Source organism: Lethenteron reissneri, chromosome 71 (genome assembly GCF_015708825.2).
Source record: "Lethenteron reissneri isolate LAM-NWPU_2019-01 chromosome 71, ASM1570882v1, whole genome shotgun sequence".
Classification (NCBI taxonomy): Eukaryota; Metazoa; Chordata; class Hyperoartia; order Petromyzontiformes; family Petromyzontidae; genus Lethenteron; species Lethenteron reissneri.
In genome coordinates, this window is record NC_083849.1 from 784,433 (window position 1) to 810,661 (window position 26,229).

At 57.6% G+C, this 26,229-nt stretch overlaps 2 protein-coding genes across 2 annotated transcripts; one reads left to right on the forward strand and one right to left on the reverse strand.

Moving 5' to 3' along the window:
• Positions 1–233: 233 nt before the first annotated feature.
• On the forward strand, positions 234–4,963 carry LOC133361172 (PE-PGRS family protein PE_PGRS3-like). Its single transcript, XM_061580055.1, has 6 exons — positions 234–365; positions 1,781–1,895; positions 2,021–2,256; positions 2,584–2,775; positions 3,109–3,180; positions 4,054–4,963. The coding sequence occupies exons 1-6, from the start codon at positions 234–236 to the stop codon at positions 4,531–4,533; spliced, it is 1,227 nt and encodes a 408-aa protein (XP_061436039.1). The 3' UTR covers positions 4,534–4,963.
• A 5,577-nt stretch (positions 4,964–10,540) lies between these two features.
• On the reverse strand, positions 10,541–24,566 carry LOC133361173 (alpha-(1,3)-fucosyltransferase 7-like). Its single transcript, XM_061580056.1, has 7 exons — positions 24,497–24,566; positions 23,585–23,761; positions 19,476–19,620; positions 18,493–18,600; positions 15,780–15,914; positions 14,609–15,097; positions 10,541–10,691 (listed from the first exon to the last, which is right to left on the reverse strand). Exons 1-7 carry the CDS (start codon positions 24,564–24,566, stop codon positions 10,541–10,543), a joined length of 1,275 nt encoding a protein of 424 aa, XP_061436040.1.
• Positions 24,567–26,229: the final 1,663 nt, after the last annotated feature.

The following is a 26,229-nucleotide window of genomic DNA, read 5'->3' on the forward strand; positions in this document are numbered from 1 at the left end:
CACCACCACCACCGCCGCCGCACCACCACCACCAGCACCACCACCAGCACCACCAGCACCAGGGCTGGCCGGGCTTGCCGCCGGCCCCCGCGGCCTCCCGCTTCGAGGAGAGCGTCGTCATCGACATCGTCGACGACGACGACGATGGCAGCAGCAGCAGCAGCGGCGGCGGCGGCGGTGGCGGCGGCGGCGACACCGTGGTGAGCGTGTCCGACGACGAGTGCCACGGGACGATGATGCATCAGCAGCAGCAGCAGCAGCTACTGCTGATGCATCACCTGCTACGCCAGCAGCAGCAGCAGCAGCCTCGCCAACTGCACCACGGGCAGAGGCCCGCTTACGAGTGGCACGGTGCTCTGGGCGAGGTCGGTTCCGATGGCAAGTGGGGGCTGCCGGCTTTGGGTGGTGGCGGTGGCGGTGGTGGTGGCGGTGGTGGCGGCGGTGGCGGTGGTGGTGGTGGCGGCGGTGGCGGCAGTGGTGAGTCTGGTGCTTCGCCAGACGCGTGGCCTGCTCCGTTGATGATGATGCAGCAGCAGCAGCATCCACATCATCAATATCAGGCTGGTCAACATGGACTCGACGCAGACCAAATGTCTCCTATTCAACCCACACAGCGGTATCATTATCAGCAGCTGCAGCAGCAGCAACAGCAGCAACAGCAGCAACAGTTCAATTTTCTGCAGCACCAGCAGCACCAGCAGCAGCTGTACCAGGAGCTGCACCGGCAGCAGGAGCAGCACGAGCTGCGCAAGCAGCAGCAGCAGCAGCAGCTGCAGCAGCAGCTGCAGCAGGGGGACGTGGTGGTGGTGGTGGTGTCGTCGCCCGAGAGCGACGGAGCGGGCTCCTCGTGCGAGCCCAGCGCCACCACGACGAGCTGGCGCGAGCGCCGCGACTCGGGCGTTGGAGAGGTGAGGACGCGGGAGACGTGCGTACAGGTGTGTGTGTGTACAGGTGTGTGCGGGTGTGTACAGGTGTGTACAGGTTTGTGTACTTGTGTACAGGTTTGTGTACTTGTGTACAGGTTTGTGTACTGGTGTACAGGTGTACAGGTTTGTGTACTGGTGTACAGGTTTGTGTACTTGTGTACAGGTGTACAGGTTTGTGTACAGGTTTGTGTACTTGTGTACTGGTGTACAGGTTTGTGTACTGGTGTACAGGTTTGTGTACTTGTGTACAGGTGTACAGGTTTGTGTACAGGTATGTGTAGGGTGTGGCCTCAAGGTGCACTTGGCCTGGCACAAGCATCGTGGTGACGTCACCGCCACTTAGTGGCGAATGGCGGTTGTTGTTGTTGTTGTGTACGTGTGTGTGTACAAATGTACAGGTGTGTGTGTGTGTGTGGCGGTTAGCGCTACGAACCTGACGACCCGGGTTCGATTCCCGCTCGCGGCCAACACCGCCAGTGACGATTATCTGAACGGGGTTTGGGCCTCCCCTAGGTCGACTCGGCCTCTAAATACCTGGTGCGGTGTGTAGTAAACATTGCCACTAGGGGAGACAAAGGCGGCCGGGCATGGTAATGGCCACACCACCCCCACCCTCGTGTGCCATGCCTATCTTAACTTGTAGACTGGAACGGCACTTTGCCCAAGAGATGTTGAAGACTACATGGGGCATCTTTGTGTGTGTGTGTGGCGATATTAATCTGTGCACTTGTGGGGAGTGGTGGCACAGCGGTTAATGCACTGCGCTGCAAACCCTACGTCTCTATGGTGGTGGTGGAGGTTGATGGAGGAGGTTTTTCTCACCCACCCCCCCCCTCCCCGGTGGGTCTTAGCAGGACAACTTGATGAGCATCGATGAACTGGCTCGGTTCGCCAAGGAGCTCAAGATGAAGCGCGTCAACCTGGGCTTCACGCAGGCCGAGATGGGGATCTCCATCGGCTCGCTGTGCGGTGAGGCTCTCACGCGGCGGTGTGGGTGGGAGACTCGATCCGTGCCTCGCTCTGTCCGTGTGTCGCGTAGTCCACAACGCCTCAACTCCGTGGTCGTTGCCGTCCCCCCCCCTCCTCCCGCCCAGGCCGAGTGTTCAGCCAGACGACGATCTGCCGCTTCGAGGCGTTGCAGCTGAGCCAGAGGAACCTGTGCAAGCTGCAGCCGCTCTTCAAGCTGTGGATGGAGGATGTGCAAAGCAACGGCAGCAATGGCAGCAATGGCGGCAATGGCGGCAATGGCGGCAATGGCGGCAATGGCGGCAATGGCGGCAATGGCGGCAATGGCGGCAATGGCGGCAACGGCGGCAACGACACCAAAGAGGTAACGTCGCCCGGGCTATGACTCGCCCACCCACGCACGCACGCACGCACCCAGCCACCCACGCACCCACCCACCCAACCACGCACCCACCCACGCACCCACCCACCCATGCACCCACCCACGCACCCACGCACCCACGCACCCACCCACGCACACGATCACGGCCATCCTTCGTCGTCTCGGCCGCGGCAACCGGACAAACCCGCAATCGATCGACCGTCATCGCCCGATCGCTCGACAACGAACCCAGTCGCACCGCCCCCCCCCCCCCCCCCCTCCGCCACCAAAGAAACGGAATCTCGACCGTGGATCCACCACTCCCCGCAGGGCGTTGAGAACGCTGCGGCCGGACAGACCCTGAGCAAGACTCCGCGTGAGGTGGTGCAACGTATTCGCAAGAAGCGCACCTACTTTGCGAGCTACACGCGGATGCAGTTGGAGGCCTACTACAATGTCTGCTCCAAGCCCAACATGTCGGCCATCGCGAGCATCGCCCAGCATCTCAAACTGGAGAACAATGTGAGTCTATCGGACGAATCGTCGCCGCTACGACTCGCCACCACTGACCACCGCTACGACTCGTCACTGCTACAACTTGTCACCACTGACCACCGCTACGACTCATCACCACTACGACTCATCACCACTACGACTCATCACCACTACGACTCATCACCACTGACCACCGCTACGACTCATCACCGCTATGACCACTGTGACGACGGGGGGGGGGGGGGGGGGCGAGAAGCGTTGAATAATTTCACTCTTTAATCGCTTCCCGTGATTTCTGTATGTGCGTGTGTGTATGTGTATTATTCTTATTACATCTTTCAAATGTTTGTCTTTACCTAGGACGGTGATGGACCCCTCAGAGTCCTGCTGCGTTCTACGGCATCTACAGTACCGGAGCCATTGCTAACGGAGGTATTGCGGTGCCACCACCACCGCCACGCTCTCGCCCACTGCCACTAACAACCACAACCACCGCCATTGTACATGGAGCTCACCAGCCCATTTGGAAGTCCTCTGACATGATGTAACAATGACAAATCGTAGCCATTATCGTCTTGCGTCACAGTGGCTCGGATGTTAACTACCTCTCCTGGTAAACAAGTCGTGGGTTCGATCCCAACCCTGACGCCTGCTGTACATTAGAAGTTTACATGTTCCCTCCATGGTAGCGTGTATTTTTCTCTGGGTCCTGCGTTGTGTTTTTTTTCCTTCCACGTTTAGAATCTACATCACGCGTTTTTTGAGTATTTGGTTCCCGCTTTAAATTTCCATGTGGTGGTGATAATAAGCCACCACTTCGTTGAGCCATCATTTGTGATGGCCACGTTGCTTGTGAAAAAGAGATTTGTGTCGGCTCGGTAGGCCCTTACACCCGGTGATATAAAAAGTTTCTAGATTAAATGCCCCCCGAAAATGGCAGCGCGCGCCTTCCATCCATTCTCCATCGCCTCCCACCTCGGTGGGAGCTAATCCGCCGGTAGGGGGTGATCATTGTTGCCATGTGGTTTAGCCTAGGAGGCACCCCCCCCCCCCCCCACTCCCGGTAGCAGCTAACCCTGTGCGGCACAAATGTGACTCGGCACCTGCAAAGCCGGCATTGGTCGGGTCAGTAAATTTGCGTCGATTTAACTTTTTTTTGTATTACTATATCAATTGTTTGGGTCGTGACTCTCGCGCACACTTGTAACCAAGCCTCCCGTTCTCCTGTACCCCCCCCCCACCCACCACCTCTCGTGGCCTGTCTCCCCGCCCCCCCCCCCCCCCCACAATCGCCGAACACGCCAGGTGGTGCGTTTGTGGTTCTCCAACCGGCGGCAGAAATGCAAGAAGGCCTGCACATCTTTCCCCGACGACAACGTGCCACCGTTTCACGCCAACGGGCACAATGGGCCTGGAGCAGCCGCGCCCGTCGTCATTGTCCATGACAACATCGACGGCAGCACCGGCGGCGGCGGCGGCGGCGGCGGCGGTGACATCGTGGCGGCGGCGGCGATGGCCTACGACGGAGCCTTTGCGGCGTGTCACGACGAGGGCGGCGTGTGCAAGATGGAGACATCCGACGACTCTTGCCTGCGCAGCGCTGGCGCCCCTCGCAGTGGAGACGCCGGCGCCTGCGGGTTCAACGGCGACGCCGGCTACGACGGCGGCGATGGCGGCGGCGATGACGGTGGGAGGGACGGGAGCGGTGACGGCAGTAACCTCTTTCCGACCGCGGTGCACACTTACATGCGCTCCTTCGCCGGTTCCGGCCTCAATGACACTTAGGCTGACCATGGGTGGCAGCACCGGGCAGAGTCTAGCGGAAGTTAGTCTTGGTACTCTTAGACCTGGCTGAAGGTAAATGTCCCGTTTTTAGATGCATAGTGAGACTCCTTTCCTAGACTGGGGAGGGTTAATGGTCTAGGAAAGACTCAGGCTTTTGTGGTTGCTCTAGGTGGGAGTGGAGCCTTCTCCACAGCAGCCTGCCTACTCCTCCACCAGAATTTCGAGGCGAGACTAAGCTCAGACCTAGTTGAGTGCCTGTCCTGTTTACATCTTGAGTCCGTTGGGAGTTAAGGAGCTAAACTCGCCACGAGAGAGACGGGTCAAGAGGCAGATAGGCCGGATTCGACAACCTGGCTCATCTGTCGACAGCCCATCTACTCTCAGGGCCGCTTTTCTTAGTCATGACCCTGGTCTCTAACACGGCCAACTCAGACCCTGCTCTCTAACACGCCCAACTCAGACCCTGGTCTCTAACACGCCCAACTCAGACCCTACTCTCTAACACGCCCAACTCAGACCCTGCTCTCTAACACGCCCAACTCAGACCCTGCTCTCTAACACGCCCAACTCAGACCCTGGTCTCTAACACGCCCAACTCAGACCCTACTCTCTAACACGCCCAACTCAGACCCTGCTCTCTAACACGCCCAACTCAGACCCTGGTCTCTAACACGCCCAACTCAGACCCTACTCTCTAACACGCCCAACTCAGACCCTGCTCTCTAACACGCCCAACTCAGACCCTGGTCTCTAACACGCCCAACTCAGACCCTACTCTCTAACACGCCCAACTCAGACCCTGCTCTCTAACACGCCCAACTCAGACCCTGCTCTCTAACACGCCCAACTCAGACCCTGGTCTCTAACACGCCCAACTCAGACCCTACTCTCTAACACGCCCAACTCAGACCCTGCTCTCTAACACGCCCAACTCAGACCCTGGTCTCTAACACGCCCAACTCAGACCCTACTCTCTAACACGCCCAACTCAGACCCTGCTCTCTAACACGCCCAACTCAGACCCTGGTCTCTAACACGCCCAACTCAGACCCTACTCTCTAACACGCCCAACTCAGACCCTGCTCTCTAACACGCCCAACTCAGACCCTGCTCTCTAACACGCCCAACTCAGACCCTGGTCTCTAACACGCCCAACTCAGACCCTACTCTCTAACACGGCCAACTCAGACCCTGCTCTCTAACACGCCCAACTCAGACCCTACTCTCTAACACGCCCAACTCAGACCCTGCTCTCTAACACGCCCAACTCAGACCCTGCTCTCTAACACGCCCAACTCAGACCCTGGTCTCTAACACGCCCAACTCAGACCCTACTCTCTAACACGCCCAACTCAGACCCTGGTCTCTAACACGCCCAACTCAGACCCTACTCTCTAACACGCCCAACTCAGACCCTGGTCTCTAACACGGCCAACTCAGACCCTGGTCTCTAACACGCCCAACTCAGACCCTACTCTCTAACACGCCCAACTCAGACCCTGCTCTCTAACACGCCCAACTCAGACCCTGGTCTCTAACACGACCAACTCAGACCCTACTCTCTAACACGCCCAACTCAGACCCTGCTCTCTAACACGGCCAACTCAGACCCTGCTCTCTAACACGCCCAACTCAGACCCTGCTCTCTAACACGGCCCTGGTCTCTAACACGCCCAACTCAGACCCTGGTCTCTAACACGGCCCTGCTCTCTAACACGCCCAACTCAGACCCTGGTCTCTCACACGGCCCAACTCAGACCCTGCTCTCTAACACGGCCAACTCAGACCCTGCTCTCTAACACGCCCAACTCAGACCCTACTCTCTAACACGCCCAACTCAGACCCTGCTCTCTAACACGGCCCTGGTCTCTAACACGCCCAACTCAGACCCTACTCTCTAACACGCCCAACTCAGACCCTGGTCTCTAACACGCCCAACTCAGACCCTACTCTCTAACACGCCCAACTCAGACCCTGGTCTCTAACACGGCCAACTCAGACCCTGGTCTCTAACACGCCCAACTCAGACCCTACTCTCTAACACGCCCAACTCAGACCCTGCTCTCTAACACGCCCAACTCAGACCCTGGTCTCTAACACGACCAACTCAGACCCTACTCTCTAACACGCCCAACTCAGACCCTGCTCTCTAACACGGCCAACTCAGACCCTGCTCTCTAACACGCCCAACTCAGACCCTACTCTCTAACACGCCCAACTCAGACCCTGCTCTCTAACACGGCCCTGGTCTCTAACACGCCCAACTCAGACCCTGGTCTCTAACACGGCCCTGCTCTCTAACACGCCCAACTCAGACCCTGGTCTCTCACACGGCCCAACTCAGACCCTGCTCTCTAACACGGCCAACTCAGACCCTGCTCTCTAACACGCCCAACTCAGACCCTACTCTCTAACACGCCCAACTCAGACCCTGCTCTCTAACACGGCCCTGGTCTCTAACACGCCCAACTCAGACCCTGGTCTCTAACACGGCCCTGCTCTCTAACACGCCCAACTCAGACCCTGGTCTCTCACACGGCCCAACTCAGACCCTACTCTCTAACACGCCCAACTCAGACCCTGGTCTCTAACACGGCCCTGGTCTCTCACACGGCCCAACTCAGACCCTACTCTCTAACACGCCCAACTCAGACCGTGCTCTTTAACACGACCCAACTCAGACCCTGGTCTCTAACACGGCCCAACTCAGACCGTGCTCTCTAACACGACCCAACTCAGACCCTGGTCTCTAACACGGCCCTGGTCTCTAACACGACCCAACTCAGACCCTGGTCTCTAACACGGCCCTGGTCTCTAACACGACCCAACACAGGCCCTGGTCTCTAACACGGCCAACTCAGACCCTACTCTCTAACACGCCCAACTCAGACCCTGCTCTCTAACACGGCCCTGGTCTCTAACACGCCCAACTCAGACCCTGGTCTCTAACACGGCCCTGCTCTCTAACACGCCCAACTCAGACCCTGGTCTCTCACACGGCCCAACTCAGACCCTGCTCTCTAACACGGCCAACTCAGACCCTGCTCTCTAACACGCCCAACTCAGACCCTACTCTCTAACACGCCCAACTCAGACCCTGCTCTCTAACACGGCCCTGGTCTCTAACACGCCCAACTCAGACCCTGGTCTCTAACACGGCCCTGCTCTCTAACACGCCCAACTCAGACCCTGGTCTCTCACACGGCCCAACTCAGACCCTACTCTCTAACACGCCCAACTCAGACCCTGGTCTCTAACACGGCCCTGGTCTCTCACACGGCCCAACTCAGACCCTACTCTCTAACACGCCCAACTCAGACCGTGCTCTTTAACACGACCCAACTCAGACCCTGGTCTCTAACACGGCCCAACTCAGACCGTGCTCTCTAACACGACCCAACTCAGACCCTGGTCTCTAACACGGCCCTGGTCTCTAACACGACCCAACTCAGACCCTGGTCTCTAACACGGCCCTGGTCTCTAACACGACCCAACACAGGCCCTGGTCTCTAACACGGCCAACTCAGACCCTGGTCTCTAACACGGCCAACTCAGACCCTGGTCTCTAACACGGCCAACTCAGACCCTGGTCTCTAACACGGCCCTGGTCTCTAACACGACCCAACTCAGACCCTGGTCTCTAACACGACCCAACTCAGGCCCTGGTCTCTCACACGGCCCAACTCAGGCCCTGGTCTCTAACACGGCCAACTCAGACCCTGGTCTCTAACACGGCCCTGGTCTCTAACACGACCCAACTCAGGCCCTGGTCTCTCACACGGCCCAACTCAGACCCTGGTCTCTAACACGCTCAACTCAGACCCTGGTCTCTAACACGCTCAACTCAGGCCCTGGTCTCTAACACGGCCAACTCAGACCCTGGTCTCTAACACGGCCCTGGTCTCTAACACGACCCAACTCAGGCCCTGGTCTCTAACACGGCCAACTCAGACCCTGGTCTCTAACACGCTCAACTCAGGCCCTGGTCTCTAACACGGCCAACTCAGACCCTGGTCTCTAACACGGCCCTGGTCTCTAACACGACCCAACTCAGACCCTGGTCTCTAACACGGCCAACTCAGACCCTGGTCTCTAACACGGCCAACTCAGGCCCTGGTCTCTAACACGGCCAACTCAGACCCTGGTCTCTAACACGGCCAACTCAGGCCCTGCTCTTTAACACGCCCAACTCAGACCCTGCTCTCTAACACGGCCCTGGTCTCTAACACGGCCAACTCAGACCCTGCTCTCTCACACGCCCAACTCAGACCCTGGTCTCTAACACGGCCAACTCAGACCCTGCTCTCTCACACGCCCAACTCAGACCCTGCTCTCTAACACGGCCCTGGTCTCTAACACGACCCAACTCAGGCCCTGCTCTCTAACACGGCCCAACTCAGACCCTGCTCTCTCACACGCCCAACTCAGACCCTGCTCTCTAACACGGCCCTGCTCTCTAACACGCCCAACTCAGACCCTGGTCTCTAACACGGCCCAACTCAGGCCCTGGTCTCTAACACGACCCAACTCAGGCCCTGCTCTCTAACACGCCCAACTCAGGCTTGCACTGCTCATTTGCTTCCAAAGGTGTGTCGGTGAATGGCTTGGCCATGGCTTTGGGGCTGTTTCGGATCGTTTCAAATCCTGAGAGTGGCTGTGATCATTTTCATAGTCGGCTCTAATTTTAAGCGTGGCTTCTTTTGAGCCGGCTCGCTTGAGCCTGAGCCGAGCCGTGACCTAATAAACACGGCCCTCACGCCAGAGGGCAGCAGGTGAGACTAGGAAGGGAGGGGTAGGATCTCGTTGTGTAGAGAGGCAAGCAAGACTGCAACTCGGCTAGACTCTGCCCGAGGAAAGATGTGACATATATGTAAAAACCAAAATGACCCCCAACAATAAAAGGCTACGCGATTTGTGTGACTGGGCTAGGGCGTTTTGATGTCTAAGAAGGTTCGGGTTTTAAACTTGGTAGCACAGTAACCTTTTTTTACATCCACGTTGGTGCCTGTTGACTTCTGAAGCTTTGCAATGAATGTCTGGGACTAGCTCTAGTTCTTCTGTTGGATGTGAGAGAACTCTATGAAGTACTTTATCTTTAAAAACAAATCAAGTGCAGGCATGACTTTATATTCTTCAAAATGTGGGTTCATCTCCTACCTAAAATACGACACGGAAATGTTATTGTCAACGTCCTTTAGCATTCAAATACTTGTCCAAACAATATGGTATAAATGAAACAGCAGATGTGTTTACTGGACTAATTTTAAAGCTGTACTGTTAACGGAGGCCTAGTTGAACTTGGGACTAGCTAGTCTAGGGAGCCTCTGGGAAATGTTTCTGTACGTTTTAATTTGTGGCTTTCGAAATTTTCTAGGAAAAGTTTTACTTTTTTTCTGACTTTGCGATCGCTATAACGACTAAGTTGTTGAAGTTGTGGCAGACTGGCGGAGCCAACTTTCAGAAAGGGGGCGGCCTTAACCACGCAGGCGCTTGAGGCGCCCTTTGTCATTCGGCGTTTTTGCCACCCGACCTGCTTTTGCCACGACCCATCTCGTTGTTTTGAGGGAGGTAACAGCAACTCTGTTACCCCCAAGGGAATTGCCGAAGTCTTCACGGACCATTAAAAGTCCGGTGGTTTTGTCATTTGCCCGGTTAGCGATGATGATGATGATACATGACTGAAGACGATGCATTAATACGCAGTTCTACTCTCCTCTGGTATCGAGAGATTCTAGATCTGACCATGATGATGTTCCAGACGACTCTTTTGTTAGTCTGGGAGGGGATCAAAAAACTATCAGTGGGTAGAATGCCCTGGTCCCTTTGCAGGGTCCTGAGGAGAAATTCTTTTGGAGATGACAGTAAAAAGAGAGAAATGACACGAGAGAGATTCTTTTTTATTGAGGTGATTTTTAAATGCGACCAAAAATGTAGAGAGGATGACTGAAGAGACGTAGATGATGATGTGGAGATGTTTCGTGTGAGGATAAGAGAGGACATGAAATCGTTACGCGTGTTTTGGCTTTGACCGGAACACCGTCAAGGCTACCATTAAAAGGGCCCCCAGTGGGTCGTTGAAAGTGACCGCCCTGGTAGCCAATGGTGGGAAAAGCGCATGGAGTAGGGGAACGTCCGCTGCGGAGATGGAGAAGCGAAATCTGCTCCGCGCGCAGGATCGACAAGGACGGGGTTTTTTTAGTTGCGTGACAGCGGGAGATGGCGGTGGCGACGATGCCTTTTTTTTGGGGGGGGGGGGGGGGGCTTCATCCAGCAGTGACTCGATGATGGCCGCTGATTTTTTTAGAAAATGTATTGATTTTATTTTGGAGTAAACGTGAGGATTGGATCATCGCGTGCTCGTGAATTTGGCGCAGCGCGGTTCAGGAGATTGTCTTTACACCCCGGCGGGCTTGACACATGTGCAGGTTTTATACGTTTCTCTGTGTGAACTATAGGTGATGGTGTGATGGTGAAAATCTCAACTTTTTAAGGATGCTTTGAAGCCTGTAATGCCCAAACCTTTAGGATGTATTTGAAGGATTCGTTAAAGGCTGTATTTTAGTCCAGATGTGTCGACATTTTCTGAGGATTCTTTAAACCCCGTATTGGACTCGAATTGGGTTTTTTTTTCACGATTTTTTTTCTCACCTTGCATTAGGCTCGAATGTTTGAAATATTGTTCTAAAAGTTACACGACAAAAAATACCCCCCCCCCCCTGAAAAAGGGGTTTTCCCTTTACGTCAACCGGGGCACCGCGTTAATTGGGGGGGGGGGGGGAGGTTATTTTGTCCACCAACTCTCTTCCTCGCTGGATGGACGCCTCAGAAGAGAGGCTCGCGTTAGCCCCACTTGACCCCACCGTCCCCACACACTACCTGGCGTTCACCTGTGTGTGTGTGTGTGTGTTACTGTTCCTGCCCCTTCCTAACCACCACCCACCCTCCCCCCCACCACCACCCTCATATTTTCTCGTCTTTATTTGCGGCATGCTGGCATAGATGTTTTTCTTGATAGATGTTTTTAAATCGAATTTTTAAGGTAGATTTCTTTTAAAACGATAGATTTTTTTTTTCTTCCGTAGAATGTTTCTAGTTTTGGTGTTCTTTTTATATGCCCCGTTTTCACGTTTGTAGTACGAACAACCAAATAAATATACTTTTAAAGGTAACAACAAAAATCAACGCGTCGTTTGTACAACGGTGGAATTTTGTCATTTAAAATATTCGCAGCGTGTGTGTACCAGGAGTGGTGGCGCCGCGGTTAGCGCTACGCTGCACCACAAACCCGGCGACCCGAGTTCGATTCCCGCTCACGGCCACCAACACCGGTGACGATTATCTGAACCCGGTCCTGGGTCTCCCCTAGGTCGACTCGGCCTCAAATGCGTTTGTAAACATCGCCACTGTGGAGTGACAAAGGCGGCCGGGCGTGGCGCTGGCCACCCACCCCCTCGTGTGCCACACGGTGCCGGCAGCCTTCATAGGTGCTACTCGCTCACAGCACTTGCCCCAACATTCTGTCGCTCTGCGGGGGGAGGGTGGGATCGTGTGTGTTGTTGAACTTCTTTCGCACCGCACAGAGCCAACCGTGGTCATCGGAGGTAGGAGGAATGGATACAAATAAAAATTCACCCGTAAAACCAGTTTTTCACTAAATCCTTTATATGCGTGGCGGCTAGAGTCCTCTCGTCCTCTGGCTTGAGATGGCTGCCACCTATGGGTCAGATGATTGCCTGCCACCATTAAGCAATTGGTAATTACATATAATTTTTTGTTCCTAAAAAGTGTTAATGTCAGCTCGATTGGATCACGGGAAGTGGGTTAAAAAACGACCGAAAGATTTGCACGGTCGTAAGCGCGCAAGCAAGCGAACTTAATATAAAGGATTTAAATAAAAAACGACCGAAAGATTTGCACGGTCGTAAGCGCGCAAGCAAGTGAACTTAATATAAACGATTTAACAACAAAGGTTAATATGGTCGCGAAAGCTTTTGCTTGCGTGTTAAACAAAAACATTAAAATAATATCACCAATTTTAGTGGCTCCATTGGGATGGCCGCAACAGCAACTTCCATTCGCCACGAAGTGGTGGGGACGTCACCACGGCGCTTGTGCCAGACTATGTGCATGTGAGATCTCGCACACAACCATCACCCCCCCCCACTCCACCCTACTGGCAGACTGATGCCAATAAACTATTTTAATTGCACCAGGTAAAGCCCCACTCGGCTAAGGTAGCTGCTTTTCAGAAGCGAATGATAGTTCGACGAAGTGGCTCATGTAGAAAACGTGTAGCTGCCAAGTACTCTAAACGTGAAGCTAAATGTGGAGGGGAAAAATTGGAGGACCCGGAGGAAAACACATCTACGCGACCACGGGGAGAGAGACAGATTCCAAATATACAGCAGCAGCAGGCGTCAGGGTCGGGATCAAACCCACGACCTCCTGCATACCAGGCGAGGTAGTTAACATCTCCTATTCACCGTGATGATGATGATGAGAGAGACGCAGACTCCTAATTTCCAGCAGGCATCGTCAGGGTCGGGATCGAACCCACGACCTCCTGTACACCAGGCGAGGTAGTTAACATCTCCTGGCCACCGTGATGATGAGAGCGAGAGAGACTCCAAATATACAGCAGGTTTCGTCAGGGTCGGGATCAAACCCACGACCTCCTGCATACCAGGCGAGCTGATTAATAACAATAATTAAAATGTATAATTGTGCATACCACCCTAAAATTCCCAATACGTAGTGCACGAAAATCAGGAAACTTACAACCAGGAGGGGTACCCAACCAAAGGACGGAGGGAAGGGCGTGTTGACGAGATGGGGTTTCAGACTTCAAAGCAGGGGGCTTCAAATAAAAATGCACGCCACGAGAAATGTTGCTGCCTCTGGGCTCTGGAGACCACCACCTGTAGAAGATTCCAGGCCACGTGTTGACAACGATGGCGAACACGTGCGAGAGACTCTCTGACTTTCTGAAGCTACTGACATCACATTTTTGATCACGTCACACTGTCGTTATCCGTTTCTGTTTCCATTAAACACGTTCCTTCGGAGTGGGCAGGTAGGAACTTGGTTGGACGGCGCATTCGTGCACGACAGACGGACAAATACTCCCTGGTGGGCAGTGTGGAACCTGTTGTTCTTACCTGTGTACAAGATCACGTGACTTTAGGGAGCCAGGCAGCCCCTTAGGCCCCTCCCTGACCCCCCCCCCATATCCTTAGGCCCCTCCCCTGATCCCCCCCCCCCCCTCAGGCCCCTCCCCTGACTCCCCCCTCCCTTAGGCCCCTCCCCTCTCCGTACCCGGCAGGAGGTCTCCACCAATCAAAGAGCTGTTTATATTGTATATATATTTATGCACGACAGATAGTCAGACAGACAAATAATCCCCGGTGGGCAGTGTGGAACATTGTTCCTACCTGTTTAACGACAGTCCCATGTGAGCGCTAACGTTTTTTCAAAGCTCCCTGCACACCCACAGACTCCCCCCGCCTGATTTCAAGTGGCAAGGGGCGATCCACAGCCCCGGCACCAGAACGCACGCGGCACCGGGAAGACCCCTCACCCCACCAGGACCCCACCGGGACCCCACCAGGACCCCACCGGGAAGACCCCTCACCCCACCAGGACCCCACCGGGACCCCACCAGGACCCCACCGGGAAGACCCCTCACCCCACCAGGACCCCACCGGGACCCCACCAGGACCCCACCGGGAAGACCCCTCACCCCACCGGGACCCCACCAGGACCCCACCGGGAAGACCCCTCACCCCACCGAGACCCCAACGAGACCTCACCGAGACCCCACCAGGAAGACCCCTCACCCCACCGAGACCTCACCAGGACCCCTCACCCCACCAGGACCTCACCAGGAAGACCCCTCACCCCACCGAGACCTCACCAGGACCCCTCACCCCACCAGGACCTCACCAGGAAGACCCCTCACCCCACCGAGACCTCACCGAGACCCCTTCAATCCCCCCCCGCGAACCACTCCGCAATGTCCCCCCTCGCCGCCCCCCCCTCCACCGCCGCCCCCCCGCTCCTCCCGAGTCTCCGGCACACGGCGCACAGCCGCTCGTCCCAGCCGCGCGCGCTCCGCGCCCGGTAGCGCCGCCGCCACGCGTGCATGCGCCCGTACGCCGCCCCGTCGGCCGCCAGCGCCCGCAGGCGAAGCGCCAGCTCGCGGGGCGACGCGAAGTCGTCCACGTGCAGGAAGGCGGCGGGCGGCAGCGTCGCCCGCTCGTAGTCGGCCCGCGGGGGCCCCAGGGCGACGGGCACGGCGGCCGCGGAGCCCAGGGCGTTGGCCCACAGCTTCTCGGTGACGTAGTGGCGGGAGCGCGCGTTCTCGAAGGCGAGGTAGAAGAGGTAGCGGGAGAGGACCGGGGCCGTACCCCCCGCCGCCGCCGCGGGGAGTTGGGGCAGGGCCGTGCGGCCGGCGCCGCGGCCGTACACGGCCACGCGCAGGTGGAGCGCCAGCTCGCGGTGGTAGGCGTCGCGGCCAGACGCGGCGCCCCCGTGGGACACGGCCCAGGCCACCAGCTCGCTCTTGCTGGGGGGGGGAGGGGAGGGGGTGGTGGTGGAGATGGTGAAGGTGGAGGTGGGATTGATGTTGGTGGTGGTGGAGATGGTGGTGGTGGTGGGGTTGATGTTTGTGATGGTGGTGGTGGTGGCAGTGGTGGTGGTGAGGTTGATGTTGGTGGTGGGGTTATTGTTGGTGGTGGTAGTGGTGGAGATGGTGGTGGTGAAGGTGGTGGGGTTGATGGTGGTGGTGGTGGAGATGGTGGTGGTGGTGAAGGTGGTGGGGTTGATGGTGGTGGAGGTGGTGGTGGCGGTGGTGGTGGTGGGGTTGTTGGTGGTGGTGGTGGTGGTGGGGTTGTTGGTGGTGGTGGCGGTGGTGGGGTTGATGGTGGTGGTGGTGGTGGAGGTGGTGGTGGTGGGGTTGTTGGTGGTGGTGGCGGTGGTGGGGTTGATGTTGGTGGTGGTGGAGGTGGTGGTGGTGGGGTTGTTGGTGGTGGTGTTGGTGGTGGTGGTGGAGGTGGTGGTAGTGGTGGAGATGGTGGTGGTGGTGGCAGTGGTGGTGAGGTTGGTGGTGGTGGTGGTGGTGGCAGTGGAGATGGGTGGTGGCAGTAGTGGGGTTATTGTTGGTGGTGGAGGTGGTGGAGGAGGTGGTGGTGGAGGTGGTGGTGTTGATGTTGATGGTGGTGGTGATGTTGGTGGTGCGGTCCACCTACCCGGAGCAGGCGTAGGCGCTGAGGTTGGCGGCTCGTGCCGATTTGAGGGCGGAGCCACACGGAGGCTCCCCCCCCTCCTCACCCTCCTCCCGGGGCTCCAGCCATCCGTACGGGGTGGGGACATCCGAATCCGGCCTGCAAAGTGTGTGGACTAATCTCCATCTGTTCCATCTCACTCCCTTCTACCCATGGGTGGACTAATCTCCATCTGTTCCATCTCACTCCCTTCTACCCCGTGTGTGTGGACTAATCACCATCTGTTCCATCTCACTCCCTTCTACACCGTGTGTGGACTAATCTCCATCTGTTCCATCTGACTCCCTTCTACGCGCGTGTGTGAACTAATCACCATCTGTTCCATCTCACTCTCTTCTACACCGTGTGTGGACTAATCACCATCTGTTCCATCTCACTCCCTTCTACCCATGGGTGGACTAATCTCCATCTGTTCCATCTCACTCCCTTCTACACCGTGTGTGGACTAATCTCCATCTGTTCCATCTCACTCCCTTCTACACCGTGTGTGGACTAATCTCCATCTGTTCCATCTCACTCCCTTCTACACCGTGTGTGGACTAATCTCCATCTGTTCCATCTCACTCTCTTCTACACCGTGTGTGGACTAATCTCCATCTGTTCCATCTCACTCCCTTCTACACCGTGTGTGGACTAATCTCCATCTGTTCCATCTCACTCTCTTCTACACCGTGTGTGTGGACTAATCTCCATCTGTTCCATCTCACTCCCTTCTACACCGTGTGTGGACTAATCTCCATCTGTTCCATCTCACTCCCTTCTACGCGCGTGTGGACTAATCTCCATCTGTTCCATCTCACTCTCTTCTACACCGTGTGTGGACTAATCTCCATCTGTTCCATCTCACTCCCTTCTACCCCCGTGTGTGGACTAATCTCCATCTGTTCCATCTCACTCTCTTCTACACCGTGTGTGTGGACTAATCTCCATCTGTTCCATCTCACTCCCTTCTACGCGCGTGTGGACTAATCTCCATCTGTTCCATCTCATTCCCTTCTACCCCCGTGGGTGGACTAATCTCCATCTGTTCCATCTCATTCCCTTCTACCCCCGTGGGTGGACTAATCTCCATCTGTTCCATCCGTATGGCAGAGCGTGATCTCTCTCCCGCCACCGCCTCGCACAAGTGGGCTGTCTCACACGTAAACAGACTTGATTCCTCGCAAAAAATATAATCCATAGAGAGTGTTTGAACGTCCAGAAAGGGTACGCAACCTGATTCTTATTCGTCACACTATGATGCTGGCAACAACAACAAAAGGTTTCCCATGACACTCATCATCAGTCGGCCTACACAACGCCTTCATACCATACAGGATCGCAGAGCTTGGAGAAATGTGTTGGTGGCGTCCAGCTCATCGCCACGTGGTGGTTGCTGCTGATCACGTGTTGCTGATCACGTGCTGCTGCTCCTCCTCTTGGAGCCTCTGAGTGGTCACCTGTGTGTGCACCTGTGTGTGTGTGTGTAGCTGTGTGTGTGTGTAGCTGTGTGTGTGTGTGTCTGTGTGTGTGTGCACCTGTGTGTGTAGCTGTGTGTGTGTAGCTGTGTGTAGCTATGTGTGTGTGTATATGTCTGTGTGTGTGTGTCTATGTGTGTGTGTGTACCTGTAGGTGAGTGTGTGTCTGTGTGTGTGTACCTGTAGGTGAGTGTGTGTCTGTGTGTGTGTACCTGTAGGTGAGTGTGTGTCTGTGTGTGTGTACCTGTAGGTGAGTGTGTGTCTGTGTGTGTGTACCTGTAGGTGAGTGTGTGTCTGTGTGTGTGTACCTGTAGGTGAGTGTGTGTCTGTGTGTGTGTACCTGTGTGTGTGTACCTGTAGGTGAGTGTGTGTCTGTGTGTGTGTACCTGGTGGGGAGCGGTAGTGTAGCGGTTAGCGCGCTGCGCTATGAACCTGGCGACCCGGGTTCGATTCCCGCTCACGGCTAACACCAGTGACGATTATCTGAACCGGTCCTGGGCCTCCCCTAGGTCGACTCAGCCTTAAATGAGTACCTGGTGCGGTGTGTAAACATCGCCACTAGGGAGACAAAGGCGGTCGGGCGTGGTGCTGGCCACCCACCCCCTCGTGTACCGTTCCGGCCTTCATAGGTGCTCGCTAACAGCACTTGCCCCTACAGTCTGTTCAGGCTATACGGGGGATCTTTGTCTTGTACCTGTGTGTGTGTGTACCTGTGTGTGTGTACCTGTAGGTGAGTGTGTGTCTGTGTGTGAGTGTACCTGTGTGTGTGTGTGTACCTGTAGGTGAGTGTAGCTGTGTGTGTGTGTGTACCTGTAGGTGAGTGTAGCTGTGTGTGTGTGTGTACCTGTAGGTGAGTGTAGCTGTGTGTGTGTGTGTACCTGTAGGTGAGTGTAGCTGTGTGTACCTGTAGGTGAGTGTACCTGTAGGTGTGTGTGTGTGTCTGTGTGTGTGTGTGTACCTGTAGGTGAGTGAGTGTGTGTACATGTAGGTGAGTGTAGCTGTGTGTGTGTGTGTGTACCTGTAGGTGAGTGTGTGTGTCTGTGTGTGTGTGTGTACCTGTAGGTGAGTGTAGCTGTGTGTGTGTGTCTGTGTGTCTGTGTGTGTGTGTGTGTACCTGTAGGTGAGTGTCTGTGTGTACCTGTAGGTGAGTGTGTGTCTGTGTGTGTGTGTACCTGTAGGTGAGTGTAGCTGTGTGTGTGTGTGTACCTGTGTGTGTGTACCTGTAGGTGAGTGTCCAGTTGAAGACCGTGTGGAGACCTCTGGGCAGGTGAGCATAGGGAGGAGGCTCCATGCAGCCCCACACCCAGATCTGGCCCGGAGGCCGTTTCCTGTCTCCATCAACATCACCATCAACATCACCAACAACATCAGCAACAACATCACCATCAGCATCAACATCACCATCAGCATCTCCAACATGAGGCAGCTGGCTCGGCGATGGGACAGCCGTATCAGCTGAAGGCAGTCTCATGAGTGGGCCGTCAGCTGTATGTGTGTGTAGCTGTGTGTGTGTCTGTGTGTGTGTAGCTGTGTGTGTGTCTGTGTGTGTGTGTCTGTGTGTGTGTAGCTGTGTGTGTGTCTGTGTATGTGTAGCTGTGTGTGGATACCTGTGTGTCTGTGTGTGTGTCTCTGTGTGTGTACCTGTGTGTGTGCACCTGTGTGTGTGGCTGTGTGTTGTGTGTGTGGCTGTGTGTTGTGTGTGTGTGTGTCTGTGTGTTGTGTGTGTGTGTCTGTGTGTGTGGATACCTGTGTGTGTGTAGCTGTGTGTGTGCACCTGTGTGTGTGTCTGTGTGTGTGTTTGTGTGTTGTGTGTGTGTGTACCTGTATGTGTGTGTCTGTGTGTGTGTACCTATGTGTGTCTGTGTGTGTGTCTGTGTGTTGTGTGTAAGACAGACGGACCCGTGTGGGAGGTTGGCCAGGTCACGGCGCACGTGTCTGTGTGTCTGTCTGTGTGTGTGTGTAGCTGTGTGTGTGTAGCTACCTGTGTGTGTCTGTGTGTGTGTCTGTGTGTGTGTCTGTGTGTGTGTCTGTGTGTGTCTGTGTGTGTCTGTGTGTGTGTCTGTGTGTGAGAGAGAGACGCACCCGAGTGGGAGGTTGGCCAGGTCACGGCGCACGTGTCTGTGTGTGTGTGTAGCTATCTGTGTGTGTGTGTGACTGTGTGTCTGTGTGTGTCAGTGTGTGTGTCTGTGTGTGAGAGACGCACCCGAGTGGGAGGTTGGCCAGGTCACGGCGCACGTGTCTGTGCAGGAAGACGACCGCGTCAGCCGAGGGGAGGAGACGCGCGTCCTGGGACAGGAGACAGCGCGGGGACACGCCGAGACACTCGTCACCCCGCAGGGGACTCGCTCCTGGCAGACGACGCGGGGAGACACACGGGGTGAGACACACGGGGTGAGACACACGGGGAGAGACACGGGGAGAGACACGGGGTGAGACACGGGGAGAGACACGGGGAGAGACACGGGGAGACACACGGGGAGAGACACGGAGAGAGACACGGGGAGACACGGGGAGACACACGGGGTGACACACGGGGAGAGACACGGAGAGACACACGGGGTGAGACACACGGGGTGAGACACGGGGTGAGACACACGGGGTGAGACACGCGGGGTGAGACACGGGGTGAGACACGGGGAGAGACAGGGGGGGGGTGAGACACGGGGAGAGACACGGGGTGAGACACGGGGAAAGAGACACGGGGAGAGACGCGGGGAGACACGGGGAGAGACACGGGGGGAGACACGGGGAGAGACACGGGGTGAGACGCGGGGAGACACGCGGGGTGAGACACACGGGGAGACACACGGGGAGAGACACGGGGTGAGACGCGGGGAGAGACACGGGGTGAGACGCGGGGAGACACGGGGAGAGACGCGGGGAGAGACACGGGGTGAGACACGGGGAGACACGGGGAGACACACGGGGTGAGACACGGGGAGAGACACGGAGAGACACACGGGGTGAGACACACGGGGTGAGACACACGGGGTGAGACACGGGGAGAGACACGGAGAGACACACGGGGTGAGACACGGGGAGAGACACGGAGAGACACACGGGGTGAGACACGGGGTGAGACACACGGGGTGAGACACACGGGGTGAGACACGGGGTGAGACACGGGGAGAGACACGGGGTGAGACACGCGGGGTGAGACACGGGGAGAGACACGGGGAGAGACAGGGGGGGTGAGACACGGGGAGAGACAGGGGGGGTGAGACAGGGGTGAGACAGGGGGGGTGAGACACGGGGTGAGACACGGGGAGAGACAGGGGGTGAGACACGGGGTGAGACACGGGGAGAGACACGGGGAGAGACAGGGGGGGGGGTGAGACACGGGGAGAGACAGGGGGGGGTGAGACACGAGGTGAGACAGGGGGGGTGAGACACGGGGTGAGACACGGGGAGAGACAGGGGGTGAGACACGGGGTGAGACACGGGGAGAGACACGGGGTGAGACACGGGGAGAGACAGGGGGGGTGAGACACACGGGGTGAGACACACGGGGTGAGACACGGGGTGAGACACACGGGGTGAGACACGGGGTGAGACACGGGGAGAGACACGGGGTGAGACACGCGGGGTGAGACACGGGGAGAGACACGGGGAGAGACGGGGGGGGGTGAGACACGGGGAGAGACAGGGGGGGGTGAGACACGGGGTGAGACAGGGAGGGTGAGACACGGGGTGAGACACGGGGAGAGACAGGGGGTGAAACACGGGGTGAGACACGGGGAGAGACACGGGGAGAGACAGGGGGGGGTGAGACACGGGGAGAGACAGGGGGGGTGAGACACGGGGTGAGACAGGGGGGGTGAGACACGGGGTGAGACACGGGGAGAGACAGGGGGTGAGACACGGGGTGAGACACGGGGAGAGACACGGGGAGAGACACGGGGTGAGACACGGGGTGAGACACGGGGAGAGACAGGGGGGGTGAGACACACGGGGTGAGACACACGGGGTGAGACACGGGGTGAGACACACGGGGTGAGACACGGGGAGAGACAGGGGGGGGGAGACACGGGGTGAGACAGGGGGGGTGAGACACGGGGTGAGACACGGGGAGAGACAGGGGGTGAGACACGGGGTGAGACACGGGGAGAGACACGGGGTGAGACACGGGGAGAGACAGGGGGGGTGAGACACGGGGAGAGACGGGGGGGGTGAGACACGGGGTGAGACACGGGATGAGACACGGGGAGAGACGGGGGGGGTGAGACACGGGGGGGGTGAGACACGGGATGAGACGCGGGGAGAGACAGGGGGGGTGAGACACGGGGGGGTGAGACGCGGGATGAGACGCGGGGAGAGACAGGGGGGGTGAGACACGCGGGGGTGAGACACGGGGTGAGACGCGGGGAGAGACAGGGGGGGTGAGACACGGGGGGGTGAGACACGGGGTGAGACGCGGGGAGAGACAGGGGGGGTGAGACACGGGGGGGTGAGACACGGGGTGAGACGCGGGGAGAGACAGGGGGGGTGAGACACGGGATGAGACGCGGGGAGAGACAGGGGGGGTGAGACACGGGGGGGTGAGACACGGGGTGAGACGCGGGGAGAGACAGGGGGGGTGAGACACGGGGGGGTGAGACAGGGGGCGAGAGGCGGGGAGAGACAGGGGTGGTGAGACAAGGGGGGGTGAGACACGGGGTGAGACGCGGGGTGAGACACGGGGGGGTGAGACACGGGATGAGATGCGGGGAGAGACAGGGGGGGTGAGACACGGGGGGTGAGACACGGGGTGAGACGCGGGGAGAGACAGGGGGGGTGAGACACGGGATGAGACGCGGGGAGAGACAGGGGGGGGTGAGACACGGGGTGAGACGCGGGGAGAGACAGGGGGGGTGAGACACGGGGGGGTGAGACACGGGGTGAGACGCGGGGTGAGACACGGAGGGGTGAGACACGGGATGAGACGCGGGGAGAGACAGGGGGGGTGAGACACGGGGGGGTGAGACACGGGGTGAGACGCGGGGAGAGACAGGGGGGGTGAGACACGGGGGGGTGAGACACGGGGTGAGACGCGGGGAGAGACAGGGGGGGTGAGACACGGGATGAGACGCGGGGAGAGACAGGGGGGGTGAGACACGGGGGGGAGAGACACGGGGGGGAGAGCCACGGGGTGAGACGCGGGGAGAGACAGGGGAGGTGAGACACGGGGGGGGTGAGACACGGGGTGAGACGCGGGGTGAGACACGGGGGGGTGAGACACGGGATGAGACGCGGGGAGAGACAGGGGGGGTGAGACACGGGGGGGTGAGACACGGGGTGAGACGCGGGGAGAGACAGGGGGGGTGAGACACGGGATGAGACGCGGGGGAGAGACAGGGGGGGTGAGACACGGGGTGAGACGCGGGGAGAGACAGGGGGGGTGAGACACGGGATGAGACGCGGGGAGAGACAGGGGGGGTGAGACACGGGGTGAGACGCGGGGAGAGACAGGGGGGGTGAGACACGGGATGAGACGCGGGGAGAGACAGGGGGGGTGAGACACGGGATGAGACGCGGGGAGAGACAGGGGGGGTGAGACACGGGGTGAGACGCGGGGAGAGACAGGGGGGGTGAGACAGGGGTGAGACAGGGGGGGTGAGACACGGGGTGAGACACGGGGAGAGACAGGGGGGGTGAGACACGGGGTGAGACGCGGGGAGAGACAGGGGGGGTGAGACACGGGGTGAGACGCGGGGAGAGACAGGGGGGGTGAGACACGGGATGAGACGCGGGGAGAGACAGGGGGGGTGAGACACGGGGTGAGACGCGGGGAGAGACAGGGGGGGTGAGACACGGGGTGAGACGCGGGGAGAGACAGGGGGGGTGAGACACGGGGTGAGACACGGGGAGAGACAGGGGGGGTGAGACACGGGGTGAGACGCGGGGAGAGACAGGGGGGGTGAGACACGGGGTGAGACGCGGGGAGAGACAGGGGGGGTGAGACACGGGGTGAGACGCGGGGAGAGACAGGGGGGGTGAGACACGGGGTGAGACGCGGGGAGAGACAGGGGGGTGAGACACGGGATGAGACAGGGGGAGAGACAGGGGGGGTGAGACACGGGGTAAGACGCGGGGAGACACACGGGGAGACACGCGGGGTGAGACACGGGGAGAGACACGGGGAGACACACGGGGTGAGACAGGGGGGGTGAGACACGTGGTGAGACACGGGGGGACACGCCGAGACGTCACATTTCTCAACCCCCCCCCCCTCGTCACACATCGTCACAAATGTCTGACCCCCCCCCTAGGTGCGTGACGTCATTTATGGACGATCCCGTTAGAGGAGAACGCTGAGACTGCAACTGATCTCACCCTTTGTAAATGGCCACCTCCACGCCAACACCGTTAAGTTTCTGCTGCTGCTGTTGTTGTTGTTGCTGTTGTTGTTGTAGTAGCTGCTGCTGCTGCTGACCACGTGTTGGTGGTCACGTGGGCCTTGTGACGTTGCCCGCGGTCGTCCCGCGTGACGTCGGCCATTGTGAGCAGCGCCTGCAAGGCGGCAGGGTGGCGGTGCGGGGGGGAGCCAGGGTTGGTGGGACACGGGGAGATGGGGCGAGCGAGCGAGTCTGTGCGCGTGCGAGGGTGTGTGCCTGGCGGTGGGCGAGCGGCTTAAATAGACGCTCCAAGCCTGGGGGGTTTCATTCAGACGCTGTCTTTCCGACAGCCCTGTTCTTCACCTGAGGACGGCTGCTTGCGTTGTGGCCGAAACGTCGTGAGAATTGTATTTTATGATGTTTAATTTGTATTATTTTATTATTTCCCTTCTACGTGACTTTACCGAAAGAACCAAGAAGATGAATCCCTGCAGTCACGAAATCTTTAAATCGAAATATAATATTTTATTATAATAAAATAATACAAATTAAACATCATATTTTAAAACCTAATAAAAATAATATTTTATTATGTTTTATTTTTATTATTTTATTATTTCCCTTCTACGTGACTTTACCGAAAGAACCAAGAAGATGAATCTCTGCAGTCACGAAAGCTTTAAATCGAAATTTCTAAAAAAATGTTGTGGTTTCACGCTTCAACACACCGGTGGGCTAAAGCAGCGAACTATTTTGTCTTTTGTCAACGTGACACTTTTTTACTGATTGGCCGTGTCGGGTGGTGGAGGGTTACGACACATTTATAAATAACGCGATCTAAACCCAAAAGCGTCGATTATGAGTAATATTGGTCGCGAACACACGTGTTATACAGTCTGTTACGGGCTACACGAGGGATCCTGTGATGCCATCCGCAAGAGTTTGGCCATCGTGCGCCGGCCGGCGTCACGGTTCCACATTTCTTAGATGACAGCTCCTGGCAGGCCAACACACAGGGCCAGCTGCCACGGGGGGTGCCCCTAGGCTAGACCACACAGTAGCAGCATTCTCACCACAACTCGCTCACTGATGACCCCCCCACCCCCCACCCCCCCAAGGTCACTCTTGCAAACGAGACTCCTCAACCCTGGTCCCTCTCTCGAGTCCTGGTGCTGGTGTGGTGGTGGTGCTAGTGGTGGTGGTGTGGTGGTGCTGGTGGTGGTGGTGTGGTGGTGTGTGTGGTGGTGGTGGTGCTGGTGCTGGTGGTGGTGGTGCTGGTGGTGGTGGTGCTGGTGGTGGTGTGGTGGTGGTGGTGTGGTGGTGCGGGTGGTGGTGTGGTAGTGGTGCTGGTGGTGTGGTAGTGGTGCTGGTGTGGTAGTGCTGCTGGTGGTGGTGTGGTAGTGGTGCTGGTGGTGGTGCTGGTGGTGTGGTAGTGGTGCTGGTGGTGGTGGTGTGGTAGTGGTCGTGGTGGTGGTGTGGTGGTGGTGCTGGTGGTGTGGTAGTGGTGCTGGTGGTGGTGGTGTGGTAGTGGTCCTGGTGGTGGTGTGGTGGTGGTGTGGTGGTGGTGTGGTGGTGGTGCTGGTGGTGTGGTAGTGGTGCTGGTGGTGGTGGTGTGGTAGTGGTCCTGGTGGTGGTGTGGTGGTGGTGTGGTGGTGGTGTGGTGGTGGTGCTGGTGGTGTGGTAGTGGTGCTGGTGGTGGTGGTGTGGTAGTGGTCCTGGTGGTGGTGTGGTGGTGGTGTGGTGGTGGTGTGGTGGTGGTGCTGGTGGTGCTGGTGGTGTGGTAGTGGTGCTGGTGGTGGTGGTGTGGTAGTGGTGCTGGTGGTGGTGTGGTGGTGGTGTGGTGATGGTGGTGGTGAGAAGCTGGTGGTGATGTGGTAGTGGTGGCGGTGGTGGTGTGGTAGTGGGGTGGTGGTAGTGGTGTGGTGGAGCTGGTGGTGGTGGTATGATGTTGGTGTCACGACGTGGCCTGGTTGTGACTTGCTGCTGCTGGTGGAGTGTGGAGTGAAGACGATGCCGAAGAGGATGACGACGACTCCGCAGGAGACCCAGGCCACAGCGCACAGCCACAGCCAGAGCCTCGTGCGGCGCAGCGAGGGCACGGCGCAACCAACTCTACAGAGTGCGCAGAGACGCAGAGGGTCAGAGGGTCAGAGGGGCAGAGGGTCAGAGAGAGAGAGACGCAGACTTGTGTGTGAGTAGGGGGGGTGAGTGGGTGGGTGAGTGACGAGATGGGTGAGTGGTTGGGTGAGTCGGTTAGTAGGTGGGTGAGTGCGTCGGTTAGTAGGTGAGTGGGTGCGTGAATGGGTGGGTGGAAAGGTGGGTGGGTGAGTGAGTGAATGAATGAGTGAGTGACGAGATGGGTGGGTGAGTGACTCTATGGGTGAGTGGTTGGGTGAGTCGGTGAGCAGGTGGGTGAGTGGGTCGGTTAGTAGGTGAGTGGGTGCGTCGGTTAGTAGGTGAGTGGGTGCGTGAATGGGTGGGTGGAAAGGTGGGTGGGTGATCGAATGAATGAGTGAGTGAATGAGTGAATGGGTGATTGAATAGGTCAGCGGATGTACACGCGAATCGATGGGTTGACGGGTGGGTAGAGTCGGTGAATGAGTGAATGAATGAGTGAGTGAATGAGTAAGTGAATGAGTGAGT